General features: G+C 35.0%; 1 protein-coding gene across 2 annotated transcripts; it reads right to left on the bottom strand.

Annotated features, from left to right (window-relative positions):
• Positions 1-349: 349 nt before the first annotated feature.
• Positions 350-8,318, bottom strand: LOC104210129 (uncharacterized). 2 transcript variants are annotated; one of them, XM_009758939.2, is made up of 10 exons: positions 7,720-8,318; positions 6,702-6,971; positions 6,382-6,508; positions 4,672-4,733; positions 4,329-4,556; positions 2,559-2,680; positions 1,431-1,569; positions 1,022-1,210; positions 793-913; positions 350-707 (listed from the first exon to the last, which is right to left on the bottom strand). In XM_009758939.2, exons 1-8 carry the CDS (start codon positions 8,092-8,094, stop codon positions 1,049-1,051), a joined length of 1,485 nt encoding a protein of 494 aa, XP_009757241.1. In that variant the 5' UTR covers positions 8,095-8,318; the 3' UTR covers positions 350-707; positions 793-913; positions 1,022-1,048. The 2 variants fall into 2 exon arrangements, with proteins under 2 accessions (XP_009757241.1, XP_070024996.1); XM_070168895.1 differs by having other exon boundaries at positions 6,702-6,898; positions 7,720-8,310.
• Between the last annotated feature and the right edge of the window lie 10,264 nt (positions 8,319-18,582).

Here is an 18,582-nt window from a genome sequence, read left to right on the forward strand (position 1 = left end):
CTTTGTATCTCTATCCTGAAAAGCTTTGCATGGTTGGATGCTATTTGTCTGGTAATGTCTGCTTTGCCTCCTTGCACAGTTATTGTATCACACTGACGATTATTTTGAAAGACAAACTTATTTCGAGTTGATGCACAGATAATTGAATTTGTATCACAGTAAGGTTTTTCATTGTTAAAAGACCATAATAACGATCTCTTTCATTAAAGCAGATCTTGTTAGTTTGATGTTCATTGCTGTAAGTTCTAACCAACAATGCAAAAAGTGTTCTTTGCTTGATATAATTCTGGTTTTCTCGTATTATTTCAGAGTATTCCTTTAACAAGAAATGGTTCTTTCAGCGTCTGACTCGAGTATAACACTATTTTCATTCACAAACTTCATAGCAATGGCAGTCCTTGTATGACCAGAACACAGAATTGTCAAAAATAACTTCCTTGGCAAAAACTACCTACCTACTAATAATCTTTTCTAGGATACCTACCAAATCATCCATATGTACTCATAGTAGCCGTGCATCTACACCGCACTACTACATATTCAAGCTACAAAAATTTCTTTCTGAATCAACATTTAGGAAACTTGCTCACCAGCTGAGATTCAAATGACATCAGGGTTTGACTTCTGAGTATTTTTCTTTTCAACCTAAAAAAACTAAAGTGCAGGAAATCCCGTTCGGCTTCGATTATATGGTATCAAGTTGGAACCTGAAAGCAGAACAAGGTTATTTCCAAGTTGAAATCATATAGTTATCATTCGGAAGGCACTACCGGTATGCGGAAGATTTGGTACCTTTCCATGAGCTGCTAAGCAAAAGTAGTATAAGCTCAAGTATGTCTATAATCAGCATTGCAGATTGCTTGTTGTGATAGTGAGTCTTATTTTCTTCACTCGCTTTGACCAACTAATCGTCCTTCGTAGGAAATAAGAATGAGCATTAAAATGTGTGCAGAAAGAACATATCTACATTGAAAAGAAAAAACTAACATGAGTTACCGACAACAATTGCTTAAGAACTTACAAAAAAAAAAGCTGGTTCAGGATTAATTCATGTAGTGAGTGTCAAAGCTGGGGCCTTTGTGGTCTGATCAACAGATTCCAGTCCTGGGAACTGCCCTATGTCATGTCCTCCAAGTGGCTTATATTCATCGTGCAAACCAACAGCAAACTCATCTGAGCACGGTCCACCTTGTTCGAAGTAATCTGCAATCTGTAGGGAAGGCCCTACGACAGTCAGCATTTGAAAACATATAGTAACAAGTTTGGGATTAACCTTTCTGCTTTAAACATCACAGTAAATTCCACGGTCATCAATGGGACGAGTACCCCGTGAAAGAAGAAAACATTACTCTGATCTCTATTTTATCTTAATAAGAGTAAGCCAATAAGCAGAAAGAGACGGTAAGAACAAAGAAGTTCAGAGGGATTACATGATCAGCAAGAGCTATGCCACTTATAGCTGCAGCTTCTAAACTTGAGCCAAGCAGCCAGTCACCACATATACCAGCTCTTCCTTGAGGATCAAAGATGCATGGAATTCCAGGAGTGTTGGTTGGAAGAGCTGCACCCCTGCAAAAAAGTAAAATAAACCAGTCTAATATGACTACAGATGGAACTTTTTGGTATACTTCTTGTATACGGGAGTTTACTCCCTTTTGATTAATACAATTTACCTTATCAAAAAAAATATGACTACAGATGGATATCAGGAAAGAATTTCTTCTGCAATAGATTTGGTAAAAAGCTAAGTGGAAAAACCCTGAAAAGGAAAAGGGAATAGTGGCATTGACGGGATTGGCTCATTCAATTTCTACAGCAAAGCAACACATAAATCTTAGAATACATAGCCAAATCTCCAAATTCAATTGTTCGAATCCAATTTTCATTCTAACACAGGAACAGCTAGTTTGCACGACATTTATGAATATACGCCCTCAGTACTGCCCAGAACTTTTATTTTCTTTTTGAGAACAGTTTCAACTATAAAATATCCAACATTCTTCAGGAACTATAATGCATCCGTGATAAGAAATACACTCATTGCTATAAACTTTAGCAGCTTCAGAAGAGAGACACCTACTAATCACACTCCACTCCCAACTTACACTTAAATGTTCACCAACTGTTGCTTAGACGCTTAGATTGAAATGGAAAATATATGAATTTGACAGATCAATAACCTCATTGAATTTATATTTGGAAATTTATGATCAATAACAATGAAGAGAAGTCTCTATCAAGTATCACCCTCAAAAATTATAGACAAAATATGTAGGAGAAGAGATAAAAAAAAAAAATCCATTTCAGAGAAGGTAATATAATTGAAGTGTCGTTGCATGTCATACAGAAAATTCAATTCCATTGATCAGATAGAAGAAACTGAGAAGTGCTAAATGTGTCCTGAATAAGGATTAATTTGAATTGCTAGTGGTGCAGTATTTTTATGCCATAGTAACAGATACTAATGTGAAAGGCCTCATTTCAGTTTTCCATTATGCACAAAGCATTTGAGACAATATGCATACATTCTGACTAGATTATTCAACAAATCTTCATACCATAGTTGTAATCTGGTATAAAATGGCCTTTGGAGTGAACTTTTTGACAGTCCTAGAGCCTTCTCAACACCCTCAAGCATAACTTCCTTCACTCTCTCTGCCGTCGCAGCTGGAATACTTTCCTGATATACAAAATTTTATTATTCATGAGTATGTCCAATGGCGCCACTACACATGTGACATGCGTATGTGCACACACACACACACACACCATAAGTAATCTATACATTCTTCACCTGAAAGTTCCCTCAGCAACCACTGTCCAGGTAATTCTTATGTGGCTGCTGATATAGCAATTTACGATAAATCAAAAAAATTTAACCATCTCTTAAAAATTGGCTCAGAACCAAGAATCCATAACTTAAAGATCGGAAACACTTCAAAGCTTCAAACTAATACAGCTGCCAAGGGTCAAATATAATAAGCATGACTACAAGGCAGGCCAATCCAACTGAATTAACCATTGACCAACCATCACACCAGTCGATCTAGGGAGGAAATTCCTTAAGGAAAGAAGAGCATACCAAAAATTGAACTAGAGTTGGTACTTATGAAGTGAATATGGAGGTTTAGTGCTGAAGAGAATACTCTTTGAGATCAAATCCAATTGCACACTTTTGATTTCTTTTTAGTGTAAAATGGATTAAGTAAATGATGAGGAAAAACTAACAGATTTTATAGGTTACCTTGCACAATTAGGACCTATACTTGTGCTTTCAGGATGGATCAAAAAAGAAAAAGATGAACTAGATTCCTTATTGATATACAACAACGACGACGACGACCCAGTAAAATTCCACAAGTGGGTCTGGGGAGGGTAGTGTGTATGTAGACCTTACCCCTACCCCGTTGGGCCAGGGAGGCTCATTATTGATATCTACATAAAATTTAATGTTGGAATTCTTTTGGACTTTGGCCAAATCCAGGTAACATCCATAACCATGGGAATGATTGCTTATGTTTTGCCAGGACAAGGATATGATCAGGGGCAGATTTACATGGACCCAAGCGGCGTCACGGGACACCGCTTCGTCGAAAATTTTACTATTTATATATATATAAAAATAATAAGTAAAACAAAAATACCAGATAAAATCATTAAAAGTGACACCACTTGCATTGAAATAGCTCAATAGTCTGGTGGTAGAGAGCTTCAAGTTTGCTATGAGAGGTCTTGGGTTCGAACTCCCTTGGCTCCACAAAATATTTTTTGACTGTTACGGGCCTATTGCCAGAAATAGTGACACCGCTTATGAAAAATCCTGCGTACGCCACTGGATATGATATCTTGCTGACCTAGATGGCTAGATTAATCGAGTTCCACAATGACATGTTACACAATTTGTTTCTTCAGAAACAGGGATTGTTAATAGCAGTTCAGTAACAGTTAACTGCTAGACAAACCTAGCCTATCCTGGTCAATTTCAAAGTGTGTCAAATGGAATGGTTTTTTATATGATTCTCAAACATGGTTAATTCTTAACCCATTCCTCTAAATTAGCACTATTTATTGACAGTTTGAACTTTGATCTAAGCATGGTGGGCAGAGATATTAAAACACTCTCATTTGCCAGTTTTTCCATGCATATGCTAAACCTTCACTGTGTTACCTGGTCCCTTTCAATCAATGAATAACTCATTAAATCCAATTTTTCCAACTATATAAACTAACCCTATTTACCATTATTTATGGCTAAAGTGAAAGGTCAAGACAACAAAGCCGTTAGAGATATATATAGTTTGAGCTCAAAATATTGTCACAGAAGAGACCTGGGGGACTTTGTTCTGCTTCCCAAATGCTGCAGTGCTGAAAAATGTCCAACATTGTGGACCACTATCTCTGCCTAAGAGTTTCTTAGAGTTGTTTGCCATCCATGAGACAGATTCAACTCCTTTTACAAAAGCCCCTTCAAAGGGAAGGGACTCTGCATTTAGTGCAGTAGGCAGAGGATCCTCAAATGCAGCAAGAAGAGCCCATATAGGACTGAGTTCAAGTCTCTGAGAAAGATCATCAAAAACAAAATCATTAATTGAGATAATAAAATAGGAAAGAAGAAGAGCATCAAGTTACATATGCATTGATTTGAGAAGCCCAGCTAATATTTGCCAATACCTTCATTTGTCTAGCAATGAGAGGTAAGCCTGATGAGGCGAGCAATCTATTTGCACATTTTCCTGGTGACATGTAAAACAAAATACATTTGTAGCCAAAGACAAATCACAATTATGCAGAAGGTACAAGCAACTGTGCTTTCTCTAGTGGACTGAATGCATAAAAAAATTCCAAGAAACAACAGAACTTACAAATAAAGACGAAGAAATCATCAAAAGATGCAGGACCAGACCAATAGCAGGATGCGTTGGCAGAGGTCACGCCCTCTCCACCTCCATATATAGTCAACTAGATTTTTTTTTTTGACAACCGTGGTATTCGGACTAGCTTGCACGCACCTCGACTAATTCCATGGAATTAGTACTAGATATATTTTCTCCAAGGCTTTTTTATTTCTTTTCAATGGACTTAGAATTGGTCTGCCCACAAGGCGAATTAAACATCAAAACTCATCTAAGTATTTGCTTATATAAAATAAGGAAAATGTAAAAGGAAACGGAAGTGGATAAGTGGTGTTCTTAATTTTGCCTTAGGGTCTAATTTTGGAGGTTCTAGATTAGTCATCATTTAATTGATATATCATTTTGGTACCGGTCTAGTCTTGAAACTGCTTAATGGTCCATGATCCTCGTTTTTTCCATGTCAATATTTGTCTTTATCTTTTGGGAGAGCGCTATATATGTTTTTGTACGTGAATATTAGTATCAAGTTGAATCTAGGAGTTCAGTAAAGCTTTGTTCTTTCGAGGCTTTTTCTTCTTTTGTTCCAATTAAATACTGAGGGGCACAGTTCAACTTTTTAACACAAAAAATTTAGTCTCCAAATTCTAATAACTATTTTATAGTAAATACACATCTCACAAATTCCATGAGGGCCAACTTCTCTTCTCCAAACAAGCATAAATCATTATTCACATGTGTTTTCTTTATGCATATACTTATACTCTAACTTGCAAGATATTTCCTCTTATAGTTTATTTGAATAACTTTGCTCTCCCCCCCCCCCCAAAACCAACACGCACACAAGAAAAAATGAAATGAAATTTTTCTCATTTTGTCTCTTTGAAACTGGTTCAATCTACTCCTCAAATGGCAAGCACAAAATGTTGCAAGATCTTGTCACCAATTACACTTACACACAGACCTTTTAAGATATCTATACTTCTACTTTTTATTGGATAATGGAAACAATCTAAGAATGCTTCCACTCCTCATTGGTTACGACATCATGATGACATATGTATTCCTCTGATGCAATATGATTAAAACCTAACATCATTTATTTTCTATGAAACAGGAAGATTAATTTACTTGATCACCAAAACAAAACAAAAAAAAAAACAAAAAAACAGGGAGACAGATTTATGGAAAATGAAGGTTTTTCCTATTACATATAAGTTGAAAACCCGAAACACACATAATATAGTGATAAGAAATAATTTAATTTTTATTGTGGAAGAGAACAAACTGGTTTACTTCAACAACTCCTAACCATAGCAATGAGGAGGGAAGGCTCTTTGAAATGAAATATATGGGAGGAAATAGGAGCATTTTGTCTTTCACCACCAGCTCGCTATTGTGCTCATAGACAGAAGAAATGAAAGAGATAAACTAAATGAGGGTTTGATTTAGCATATTAAAAATTTGCTAATTCTTGCAAAGGAAAAGACTATCAAAAAGGCAAAACTACTAGAAAACTGAAAATAATTACCATTATGTGCAATGACAATTGCATCAAACTGCCCACAAGGCTTTTCCTTCTCACTCAAGTGCCACGTCCCGTTAAATGGTTCAAGTGTACTTACCCAACAAGGGCGTACAACATTGACCAAAGAAGTCTGCCCAAACACATCAAACTTTTATAAGATTGAGAGGAAATAGCACCCAAAAGAATAAGTACATTATTCTCCTTCCATTATTCATACAAAGCATGCATTCTCAACAAACAGAACTGAAGGGAATGATTGGCTTAGTTGAATGGATGCATTATGTGAAGAAAGATATTAGTATATAACACAAAAAGTTGTGCACCTGAGATAGTAATGAATCCGCAAGTGGGCGCATTCCATTGACCCCTATATATTTGGGAGGCGAAGAAGGAAATGGAACAAAATGCCCACCAACTTCAAGCTCCCCAATTCGACCCTGCCATTCACGAACCAAACCCCTATTCAACCAGTCATCAACTAGCTCGGCAAACTTGGGGTTGGTCACCGTGAAGAACTGAGCTGCATGGTCAAATATCAAAGGCTGATGATCAATCATTCTTGTTCCCATTCTTCCTCCCAACCCATGTATTCCCTAAAGCAACCGAACATAATAAGATACACCAGATGCATTCTTCTATTGTGCATCATTATATAACTCTAACAAGAACTTTCAAACAAAGATAACCAACTGGACGGCACCAAATTTAGACTTCACCAATAAGAAACAATTTCCCAATAGCAACCGCTAAAATCTTCTGTTTAAACAGAGATAAGTAAAATTTTGCCATACATATTTAGAGAAGAAACAAATGGCAGAGATAGTAATTGTTTTGATGAAAAACTGTTGAACGAAAATACTTGCCAGCTGTAGTTTGTTTTAATATTCCATATAGAAGCAATTACATAAAACATTAGGTAGACGACAACCAAATTTTCAGTTTCAATCCAATTAAGAGTAAAAGTAGACTCATAATGTTTTTATTGAATTCTCCTCAAACCAATCTATATTAAATGTCTATTTGTTTTGAGTTGTCCAAAGTGTACTCTCTTTCTCACTACAGTTCTCCTTCTCCATATCTTTTTTTTTTTTTGGAATTTCCTATTTCTTTTCCAATTGCTTAAAGAAGGCAACTTTATGCTAGTTTTGGATTCAATTTCAATCAAAAACAACTAAAATAACTTCGACTTTTACCTTCAAGAAAAAAATGGACCAAAAGGAAAGGTTAAAATTCAATGTGAAATGGATGAAATATACAATTAAGTAGTTATTTTATCAGAACAGTTCGTATTCTAAACTAAACAGACAAAAGAATGTAAAAAGAGGAAAGGACATAACGAACCGTGTCGAAAACGGTGGAACGAATGCCCCTTTTCTCCAAGTACAGAGCACAGGTAAGGCCAGACATGCCACCTCCGATAATCCCAACCACAGGATCATCAGGAATTGGTTTAGTAAAATTAACTTGTTCTTGACTCAAACTTTTTTTCAGAGTTGATTTCCTTGAAGTTCCATATCTGGGTTTGTATTTTCCTGGACTTTTACTACGTCTTTGTGTGGGATTCTTGGAATTTCCTGTGGGTGCTTTGTTGTTGGAGTTCATTGGGGAAATGGGGTTGGAGAATTTGGGGAAGAAAATGGATACATTCGGGAGTTTTGGAGATTTGAGAAGGAAGGAAGAGGAGAGGAGGGGGTTGTTGCTGCAAGCGCTGGTCATTGGAGGGAACAAACGAAGGGCTCAGATATCAGACAAGACAACATACGTAGGATAATGCTAATGTTATTACTCGAGAAAATGATCAAAATGGTCCTTAATGTATGAGGGTTGGACTATCTTGGTCCTTAATGGATACCCCTTAACAGAAATAGTCCTTCATGTATACAAAAGTAGACATGTTTAGTCTACAACCCTAAACCTAACGATACACTTCAAAACTCAAGTTAAATTTAACCATATTTCTCACCTGCACTGCACGCACAGAAAAGAAACCTCTCTGCACGATCAGCTTGATGGCCTGATCACACAAATAATTTCCGCAATTTTATCCAAGAGAGGAGAGGATAAGAGTGACGAGGTCCATCTCATTGAAGAAGTATTAGGCATGTGCCTAATAAAAGTTTTTCTTTGGTTTGGTAGTCAACCTTGTTGACTTGGTTTGGTTGGTAGCCAACCTTGTTGAATTAGTTTGGTTTGGTAGCCAACTTTGTTGAATTTCTTTGGTTTGGTAGCCAACTTTGTTGAATTGTGAAAAGTGTGTGTAAATTGTCAAATATTGTAGGCTTTAGAGGGTGAAGCTTTGGCTATAAAAGGAGAGCTTCAACTCTCATTTCTACACACCAACAAAGAGAGAAAGAAAGAGTGAGGTTTCACAGACAAGGTATAAGAAAATAGTCTGTGAGGAAAATAGAGAGTGAGCGATATTGTAGTGAGGTGGGAATATCAAAAGAGGGTTATTTCTTTTGAGTGTTGTAGTGGTCTTTGGAGTATTTATCTCCGACCTACAAAGTGTAAAATTCCTTACTATAGTGATATCAGTTGCTCCTCTCGGGGTCGTGGTTTTTTCCCTTATTCAGAAGGGTTTTCCACGTAAAAATCTTGGTGTCATTGTTACTCTTTTATTCTTGTTAATTACCGTATCTCGGTGCTACATTATTATTCCGCTTTATTACCGTGAATATTATTTTGGTAAGGGGTTTATTAAAGGGGTGAAGGCCCCGACGGCTGAGCAACGCCACTATCCACCAATAAACATAGAGTCAGCTAATTTATTATATACAAGCACACAAAAAGTTGTACATATTCTTCTAATTAATAAGGTTTGCTGTTAAGACAAATTTGCAACAAAAGTTTGATCTCCTACATAGCTAAAAGGAAATATATCCATATACGTCTTCTTCCTCCTATTGCTCGTTGTCGTGCGGCATATCCATAAGAAGAGAAATAAACTGGTCATTAACCTCATATAATTTCTTTCTTCATGGAATTTGTAGGCTTCTAGAAAAATCAATTATCAAGAAACCTAGAGCCGCAAAACCACCAAAGCAGCCGAGAGTGTGATTTTCTTCTTGTATATATTTTGAAAAGTTTCAGAGTTATTTTTGCATAAACTAATTTTTGTAAATTTCCAAAAATGAGTTCAAAGATACATGATTCTTCTTGTATATATTTTGAAAAGTTCACATATTAGCTGGGTTCAATTTTTTTTTTCGACTGCTAATTCCTTCGAAAGAGGAAATGGGGCGATCCCGCTTCCCGAACTGTTTTGATGAACACAAAAAATAAAGAAGCACGTGAGATTTGGCAAATGAACTATCAGGTCGGCGCTTCCGTAAATCGAGCAAAGCAACCGCTTTAGGCCCTATATCTGTGAGGCCCTATTTTTTATTACGTCTAATAGAGAATGTATAAGTTTAAAAAAGAGTTCTGTAAAGTGAAAAAGTTTTATTTCTTTCTCATAAATATAGAGAAGAAGGATTTACAACTGCTATAATTTCTACCGAGGAAATTACACTTGAAATGGATATCGAGTCCGAATTTTGTAAAAAACGTGTGATATATAGGAAGTAACAATTTGATGCGAATGTTGAAAATGAAATTCCAAAATCTTTCGAAGAGTCTTTTAGAGTTGATTACTTTTATACATAATAGACAAGGCTATTTTTTCACGTCAAAATAGATTTGAACAATTCGAAGCATATGAAAATATTTTTGGTTTTCTATTTGGCAGTAAAAACTAAGATCACTAGATGTTGGAAATTTGAAAAAATATTGCCTTAATCTTGAATGTTCCTTAAAGCATAATAATCAATTCGATATTGATGGTTTAGATTTATTTTCTGAATTAAAAGTATTAAGGAAAATAGTACAATTAGAAGATAATAGTTTAATTGATATACTTAATCAAATAAAAAGATTTAATTTTTTTCCAAATGCCTAATTGCTTGTGGAATAATGTTCATAACTCAATGTAAGCACGTGATTTTTGCCCTATATGAGAATTACTCCCAAAAATTCAAAAATAAAATGATTTTCCTTGGTGTGCAATTTTTGTGATATTTTGTGATATTTTGTGTAACTATTTGTATGTTTGTCTGTGCATGTTTATTTGTTAAATTATTAAAAATACAAAAATATGTCGCATTTTGCATGTAGGATTTAATTATACAATTGTTAGTAATTAAGTTTGTTTTACAAAAAAATAAAAAAATTACAAAAATAGGCATCGTTTGCATTTTTAGCATTTAATGTCCAAATATACAATTTTCTGCTTAATTACTACTTAATTGTGCGTTAATTGTTATTGGGAGTTAATTTGCGCTTTTATAACTTAATTTAGTTCTTAATAATAGTTTAAGTATTTTTATAATATAGTTTTAGAAAAATAAAAGAAGAAAAGAGAGCAAAAAATAAAGAAAAATCGGAATTGGGTCTCTTCTTCTAATTCAAGCCACAAGCCCAAAAAAATACTCAATCTTCCAAAACGACCCAGTCCATTTCGAACCGGGTCGACCCAATCCATAACCCAAATACCCAACACCCCCTATCTTGTAAAACAAAACAAAAGAAAAAAAACAAACCCTAAAAAACCCTAAACCATCCGCCACCCCCCTCCCTATCTTCTTCCTCAAGCTCCCATCCTTAGCAACCATGGCTGCCCTACCCCCTCACCCAACGACCACCCCCTCCATCGCTTCCCCCTCACCCCGTCACACTCACACACACACGCACCAACAACTCCATAGCTGCCCTCCTCCATCAAGCTTCTATTATCGCCAAACACCCCATCATCGAGCAAACAAACCCCATCGCTGCCCACGCTGCTGCTGTCGCGGCTGCTTCTTCTACTCCTTCTGCTGCGTCGACCATGGCTTGGTCCTCCACCTCGTCGCTGCTACTTCCTAGTCGCTGCTGCTGCCGGCGTCCAGCTATGACGAGCAGCCATGGCTGCGCCAAGCAGTGTCGCTGCTTCAAGATTATAGCCTCATCGACGCGCCGCTGCTGCATCCTCCATCTCCTCGACAAGCTGCTGCTGTTGCTCACGTTTTTGGGGAGTTAATCTGCTGGCCATGGCAGCATCATCGCCAGCTGCTTATGCTTCCGCTTCAGCTTCCTCGTCATGTTGCTCATGCAGCTGCTACTGTTTCTGTTTCCTTCTCCAATTGCTCCCCGCCGTTCATGCTCCTTCATCTTCTTCGTTCTTCGTCGTTGTTTTGAACCGGTTAGTTGGTTTAAGTTTCAATGTTGTCCATATTTTTGTTTGATATTTTTCGGATCCAAAATCGTTAAATGATTCAATTCTTGTTTTGTTTGCATCGTTGAAATAGTTTTCTAGTTTGTTCATATGTTTTGTTGATTTAATTTTCAGATTCAAATGGAACTTTGAGTAATTAGTTTTTCTGTTTATTTCATGTGCTTTTATTTTGTATTTTTGAAGAATAAATTGTTAGTTTAATTTTAATATTGTTAGATTTGGTTTAAATCATGTGAATCCGTCATGTTTTGTTGTTTAATATAGATTTAATTCATGTTCATATTTGTTTGAAGTTCGTTTTTAATTCAGTGATTTAATGTGAAGTTATGTTTTAATTTTTTTTTTTTTGAATCATGTATCTTTGTTATAATTTTGTTGGATTTAATTTAAGAAAAATCAATTGATTATTTGAAGTTTAGTGATTTGAATATATTTATTTGTTTTGTTTAAGTTTAATTCGAAGTTTGAACAAAGTTTGTTTGTTATTGTTATTGAATATTTTCATTCATGTTCATACTTTGTTTGGTTGATCTTGAATCCGAAATTTGTATAGTTTGATTTCTTGTTTATCATTTATGATTATTTCTTGAATTTGTCTCATAATCTTGTTTAAGTTTAATATAGGAATTGTTGGTTGTAATGTTGTTAGAGTTGATTTTAAGTTCAATATTATTGAATTTAGAAATCTGAATATACTTGTTTGTTGTTGTTGTTGTTGAATCTGAAAATAGGTTTGTTTGTTGCTAAAAATATTGTTCAATCAAATTTTAGTTGTTCTTTGTTGTTCAATTTGTGTTCATGTGATTTGTTGTTGAAATGTTGAAGAAATCATGTTCATGTGATTTGTTGTTTGAAATTTGTGTAGAAATTGGTCATATTGGCTATATTTTGGTTGAGTTTGATTAATTGATTTGTTATAGCTGATGGGGGTAGTTTGGTAATTTGCAGTACGTTCAGGGGTAGTTTGGTAATTTCAGTAAGGGCAGAGGGGCATTTTGGAATTTAATTTCTGAATAATTATTTATTTTGAATGTTCTTTCCATTAAAATTAAGATAATATTAAAGTAATTAAGCATGGGGAACAAAATGTAATGGGGTGGGATTTGATATTATTGTTTAATTGAATGGGGGACAAGACAAAATGTAGTGGAGGGGAATATGGTAATTGTTTATGGTAGGCATGTGGGACAAAATATAATGGGGTGGGGTTGATATATTTATTTAATGTAATGAGGATGAGTGGGAAGATAATGGGTTTGGTAGGAAAAAATGTTGATTTATTAATTGATTAAAGGGTTTGGGAATGTGATATATATAGGAGGTCTTGAATCAGATTTTAAAAGGGGAGAAAAAGACAAGAATAGAGAATAGACAGAACAGAAAAAAAAACGGACAGGGAGAATAAGAGAGAGAAAAAAAGAGCTGAATATTTAAGAGAGAAAGAAAATTCCGAAAAATATTTAAACTTTCAAATAAAAAAAAACTAAAGAAAAAATCTTCTGCTTTCTTTCATTGTTTGAAATTAGCATTAATTGTTGTTGTTTGATCGAAGCTTGAAGCTTTTGTTTTGGGATTACTATTCCACCGGTTTGCAAACTCTTTTCCTGGGTTGTTACTGCTGCTGAACTGTTGTTGCTGTGTTGTATTGTTATTACTGCTACTGATTCTCGTCTTCATTTTCTTTTTCTTCCAATATCAGGTACACAACTGACACGCTGGTTATTGTAATCCGAAATATGAAGCATGAATATATATGAAGAATGAAATTTTGAAGTTTTAATTTCGTTTTTCTTTATTCCTTTTGTTGATTGTATTTAAGCTATTTTATGTATTACTAAATAATAATTGGAATAAGAAAAAAATAACATAAGTTAGTCTTTAATGAATCAGTTCGGCAAAACAGGTTAATTCACTAGTTATGAAGGTTTCAAGATTACCAACAGTAGTTTAATCATGAATAACTAGCTAAATTTAGCTAAGACATGAATTTAAATTAAATTTCGTAAATTAGGCATTAATGCATGATTTGAGTTCAAGCAAAATTAGAAGAACATTTAAGTCTAATAAACTTTCTAATAAGTTTTAGTAATTATGGTTAAATTTAGTTTCAAATGGTTGTGAATAATTAATCTTAATAATTTTTTTTATAACAATGCTGAGTTGTATTTGATTCTTTTGAATATTAGTTGTCGAATTTTTATTTTATTCATAATTTCGAAATTTTGAGTAAAAATTCCTTTTTAATCAATATTTGTATTAATCTAGCAATTAGCATGTCATGTTTTCTTAAAATAATAAAAAAGGATTTTCTTTCTTTATTTTAGAGACTAATTTTTATAGAAAAATGTAGTCGCTTTAAGATTTGTCCATTTAAAATAAATGAGATGAGTCTCGCTTAATAAAATGTATAGATTGTGGGGCCCTCAATAAATGTACATTTAATTGCTTAGAATTCGGGAGGAGCCGTTTTAGCAAATTTCACGGCCCTACCCAAAATAATGATACGCTAGTCGCTTTAGGCGCGTATTTAATAATGTTACCTTCTTAAACACGGGTGCGCATTTATGCGACCCAAATTCAAATCCCAAAACATTGAATAAAAATACATTCCGGATCACGGGTGCATTTTATGTGACGCAATCCAAAGACATGTTTTTTAAATGATGTTCATTTTTTTTAAAAAAAAATATAATAATAAAAGCGGCTAAAGGATAAAATTTGCACATAAGTTTATAATACGTATTATATCAGATAGTCAAGCCAAATATAACAGTTGAGCGACCGTGCTAGAACCACGGAACTCGGGAATGCCTAATACCTTCTCCCGGGTTAACAGAATTCCTTATCCGGATTTCTGGTTCGCGGACTGTAATACAGAGTCATTCTTTTCCTCGATTCGGGATTAAACTGGTGACTTGGGACACCCTAAATCTCCCAAGTGGCGACTCTGAAATAAATAAACAAATCCCGTTTCGATTGTCCTTTAATTAGAAAAAACTCCCTTGCACTCTCGCGGGGGCGGAAAAAGGAGGTGTGACAGCTCTAGCGACTCTGCTGGGGAATTTTTCAAATCCCAAAACCACTGGTTCAGGGTTAGAAATTCGAGCTTAGATAAATTGTTATATTTGGCTTTATCTGATTTTTATATGTTTGAGCGTAATGTGCTAAATGCTGCTTTTACCGCTTTGATATTATTTGACTATATATATAAACTGTGCCGAACCCTTCTCTCTTCACCTCCGGGGATGTGCTTACTGGTTGAGACTCCCTATTCTGTTAGTGTCATACCTTGAAATAAGAAAGAGGCTCGGATAAGTTACTAAGCCGGATGGCCTTTTGGTTCCCGGAAAGTTGCTCCCTCCTCGACTCGAGTTGTCCGCTCGGGTACACTGTCTAGAACACCGACCCAGGTTTTGAACATAGAATAACGTGACTTCATGTCGGATCCCTAGTAGGAACGCTTATTTGCATCACGTTGCATTTGACTTAGGGGACTCAACACAGGGGTTGGGTCCGTCTAGGACTAGCAACCTAATATGAAAAGACCATCCTAATGCATCCTACTTGCTATGTACATATATTTGTTTCGAACCTGCATGTTGACCGGTTTCTGAATCTCGGGAATGTTGAAAAAAAAGAGAAAAGAGAAAACAAAAAGAGAAATAACAGTTAAGGCGTTAATTGATTATTTTAGAAAATGAAAAAAAAATAGGAAAAAAAAAGAAGTCTTTTATTTTTGGAAAGTCGTTTGTTGAAAAAGAAAATGAAAAAGAGTCTTTTTTTTAGTTTGAAAAAATAGGTTGTTTTATTTTTGTTGAAAATGAAAAAAAAAGAGTCGTTATTTTTTTCTTGTTTTCAAAAAATAGAAAAGGAAAATGGTTTGTCTTGCAATGAAAAATGAAAATCAAAAAGAGACTTGTTTTAAAATGGTTCGGTTAATTTGCCCGAACTACGGGGGTTTGATTCTCACCGGATGTGAGATACGTAGGCAACCCTCATCGGGTCCAACCCCCTTTTTGCTAAAATAGCCAAAAACCAATAAATAAATAAAAAACATGTTAAAATTTTAAATTTTGTCATAAATAAGTCGGGCGGTGTCCAACCTCCCCTTTTGCTAAAAAAAATAGTCAAAAAAATATGTCAAATTTTAATTTTGTCATAAAGAAGTCGGGTGACGCTGTTTTGACAAGACATAGCCGAATGTTCCCGAAAGGGACGCCGGAAGGCTGACTTTGCATAAACAGCCACCTTTTGGGTCATGTTTAGGATTTTTGGTCCAACTGACCCACACAGCCTTAAAAAAATCTTTGTCCCCGAGGCGCTGAAGGGCCATGTTTGCAACACCCGCTTTTTATTGTAATTTGAAAAAAACAAAGAGTCGACGGTCATGTGAATACCGTTTGGATTTTTGGTCAAAATAAACCGAGCCAGCTTCGGCCGCGTCTTAAACCGTTCTTGCCGAAATAGCCTTAGAGTATCTTTCAGTTGTCGAAAGGCTATTTTCGTAAAAGAACAGACAAGTGTGTAAAGTGTCATAAAATAATCCTCTCCGGCCTCAAAATTTGGAAGGGGCCACGTTTGCAAAAATAACCGTTCGGTTGCATTTGTCAAACCGAGAAAGGAAGCTGGCCGTTTGTTTTGGAGTTTGTAAATCTTTTGATTAAGATATGTGGGTTATTTGATTTTCGAGTTTGTAGGTCATCTTCAAACTATTGAAACCCAGTTTGTTTTAATATGAAAATTGATAAAAAATGTTTATTGTTTATCTTTTATTGGTCCGAACTACGCAAGGTCTGATTCATGCGAGGTCATGATACGTAAGCAATCTTCATAAGATTCGACCACAACAAAAATGAAAACAAAAAATGAAAAAAAAAAGAAGGAAAAGAAAAGAAAAAAAATGAATGAAAAAATCGGAGAAAAAAAGAAAAAGAAAAAAAAAATGAAAAAAAAATGTTGTTAATAATGGGGACCAACTAAGTCCATTTTAACCTATTGTTTCGAATCACAAAGAAAGAAGGTGGTTGGTTTGTGGTAAGCCGGACAATGACACCCAGAATATCGCGCAGAATCCTTTACTTGCACCTCATGATACACACTCTGCGGGAATCGGGTCTGATAACAGAAGCACTCGAATCCTATTGGGGACTTGTTGACGGAGGTTGATGATATTAAAGCTGATAATGGTCTTGGCAGTATTGATGCGAACACTCAGTGGCTAAGATGCCAATTTTGATAAAGTGGGAGGACGCTCCGTTCCTTGGTTAGCAAGAGAGAAGCTTGTGGTGGCTTATTTTGTTGTCATTTCTGTTGTCTGGATTATTCTTAGGGTTGTAATCCGAAAATTGTCTTGTGTCAAACCTTCTTATCTTTCCAGTTTGTCATATCAGTTTGTTTAAGTTTTGTCGAGGCTGTGTTAGGATTTTATTCTGGTTGTTTTGTTTGTTTTATTATTCAAACCATTTCGCCGGTAGTCTAATACAAAAGCCGGTCTTTTATTGTTTCCAGTCATCTTTTTGTTTAGTCCTTTTATCATTTTGTTCAGCGCCGATTCTCGTGACATGACATGTGCACACAGTTTGGGCCTAGTCTTTAAAGTTAATCATAAAATCCTAGAGAGGTGATCAGAACATTTAAAGGAAATAAGGACGGTTTGAAATTATTCGGAGCTCGAGTCATGTGGAACTGGGGCAAGTAAAACATAAAGAAAACCGTTAAAGGCAAGATTCGCCAAATTGACATAAGGGTCGTCATGATAATGAGAAGTGAGAGTGTCGCCCAACGGTGCTTTAGAAATGACAAATGAAAAACCAAGTGTTTAACACAATTGTCAAGTCCAGCACCATCGGAATAGACTATAAATCTATGTTCAATTGTGTTGTTTGCACTTGGCATGTTAAAGACTGGAATGACGAAGGCATTTTGTTCTGCTACCTAAACACTTTATCCTTCGTTACCCCTTTTGAGCCTTATTTATTTTCTTTCATACCCCTCGTTCGGAATCAATAGCAACGACTAGGAAATACGAGCCTAGAAGGTAAAGAAAAAAAATGAAAAAAAGGAAAAGAAAAGAAAAATGATAACAAAAAAAACAAAGGAAAGTCAAATGAAAACAGAGGAATTGGGAATTACGTTCGACCTGATTCCTCAAAGAGGATACGTAGGCGCCTCACGGCTCGGTCATGGTGTAATAACAATTTAAAAAAAATAATAATAAATAAGTAATCCCCAAGCAATGAACTGGGGCAAAAGTTGCGCTTGTTATAAACAAATATGATTTCGAATGTGTAAGCACGTGATTTTTGCCCTATATGAGAATTACTCCCAAAAAATTCAAAAATAAAATAATTTTTCTTGGTGTGCAATTTTTGTGATATTTTGTGTAACTATTTGTATGTTTGTCTATGCATGTTTATTTGTTAAATTAATAAAAAATACAAAAATAGGCATCTTTTGCATTTTTAGCATTTAATGTCCAAATGAACAATTTTATGCTTAATTATTACTTAATTGTGTGTTAATTGTTATTGGAAGTTAATTTGCGCTTTTATAACTTAATTTAGTTCTTAATAATAATTTAAGTACTTTTATAATTTAGTTTTAGAAAAATAAAAGAAGAAAAGAGAACAAAAATACAAAGAAAAATCGGATTGGGCCACTTCTTCAATTTCAAACCACAGGCCCAAATAATTGCCCAACTTTCCCCATGACCCGGTCCGTTTCAAACCGGGTCGATCCGGTCCGCTCCATTAACCCAACACCCCTTCTTCATTTTTGTCCAACACAAAACAAAACCAAAAAAATAAAAAATAAAAAGTGAATTATCACTATTAATAGTTTTATTTTTTGTTTTTTTATATATAAAAAAAAATCCGAAAATATTTTATTTTATTTATTATTTTTATTTTAAAAAAAATATATATATATATATAGTAATTTCGAAAATGATTTTA

This window comes from Nicotiana sylvestris, chromosome 1 (assembly GCF_000393655.2).
Source record: "Nicotiana sylvestris chromosome 1, ASM39365v2, whole genome shotgun sequence".
Lineage (NCBI taxonomy): Eukaryota > Viridiplantae > Streptophyta > Magnoliopsida > Solanales > Solanaceae > Nicotiana > Nicotiana sylvestris.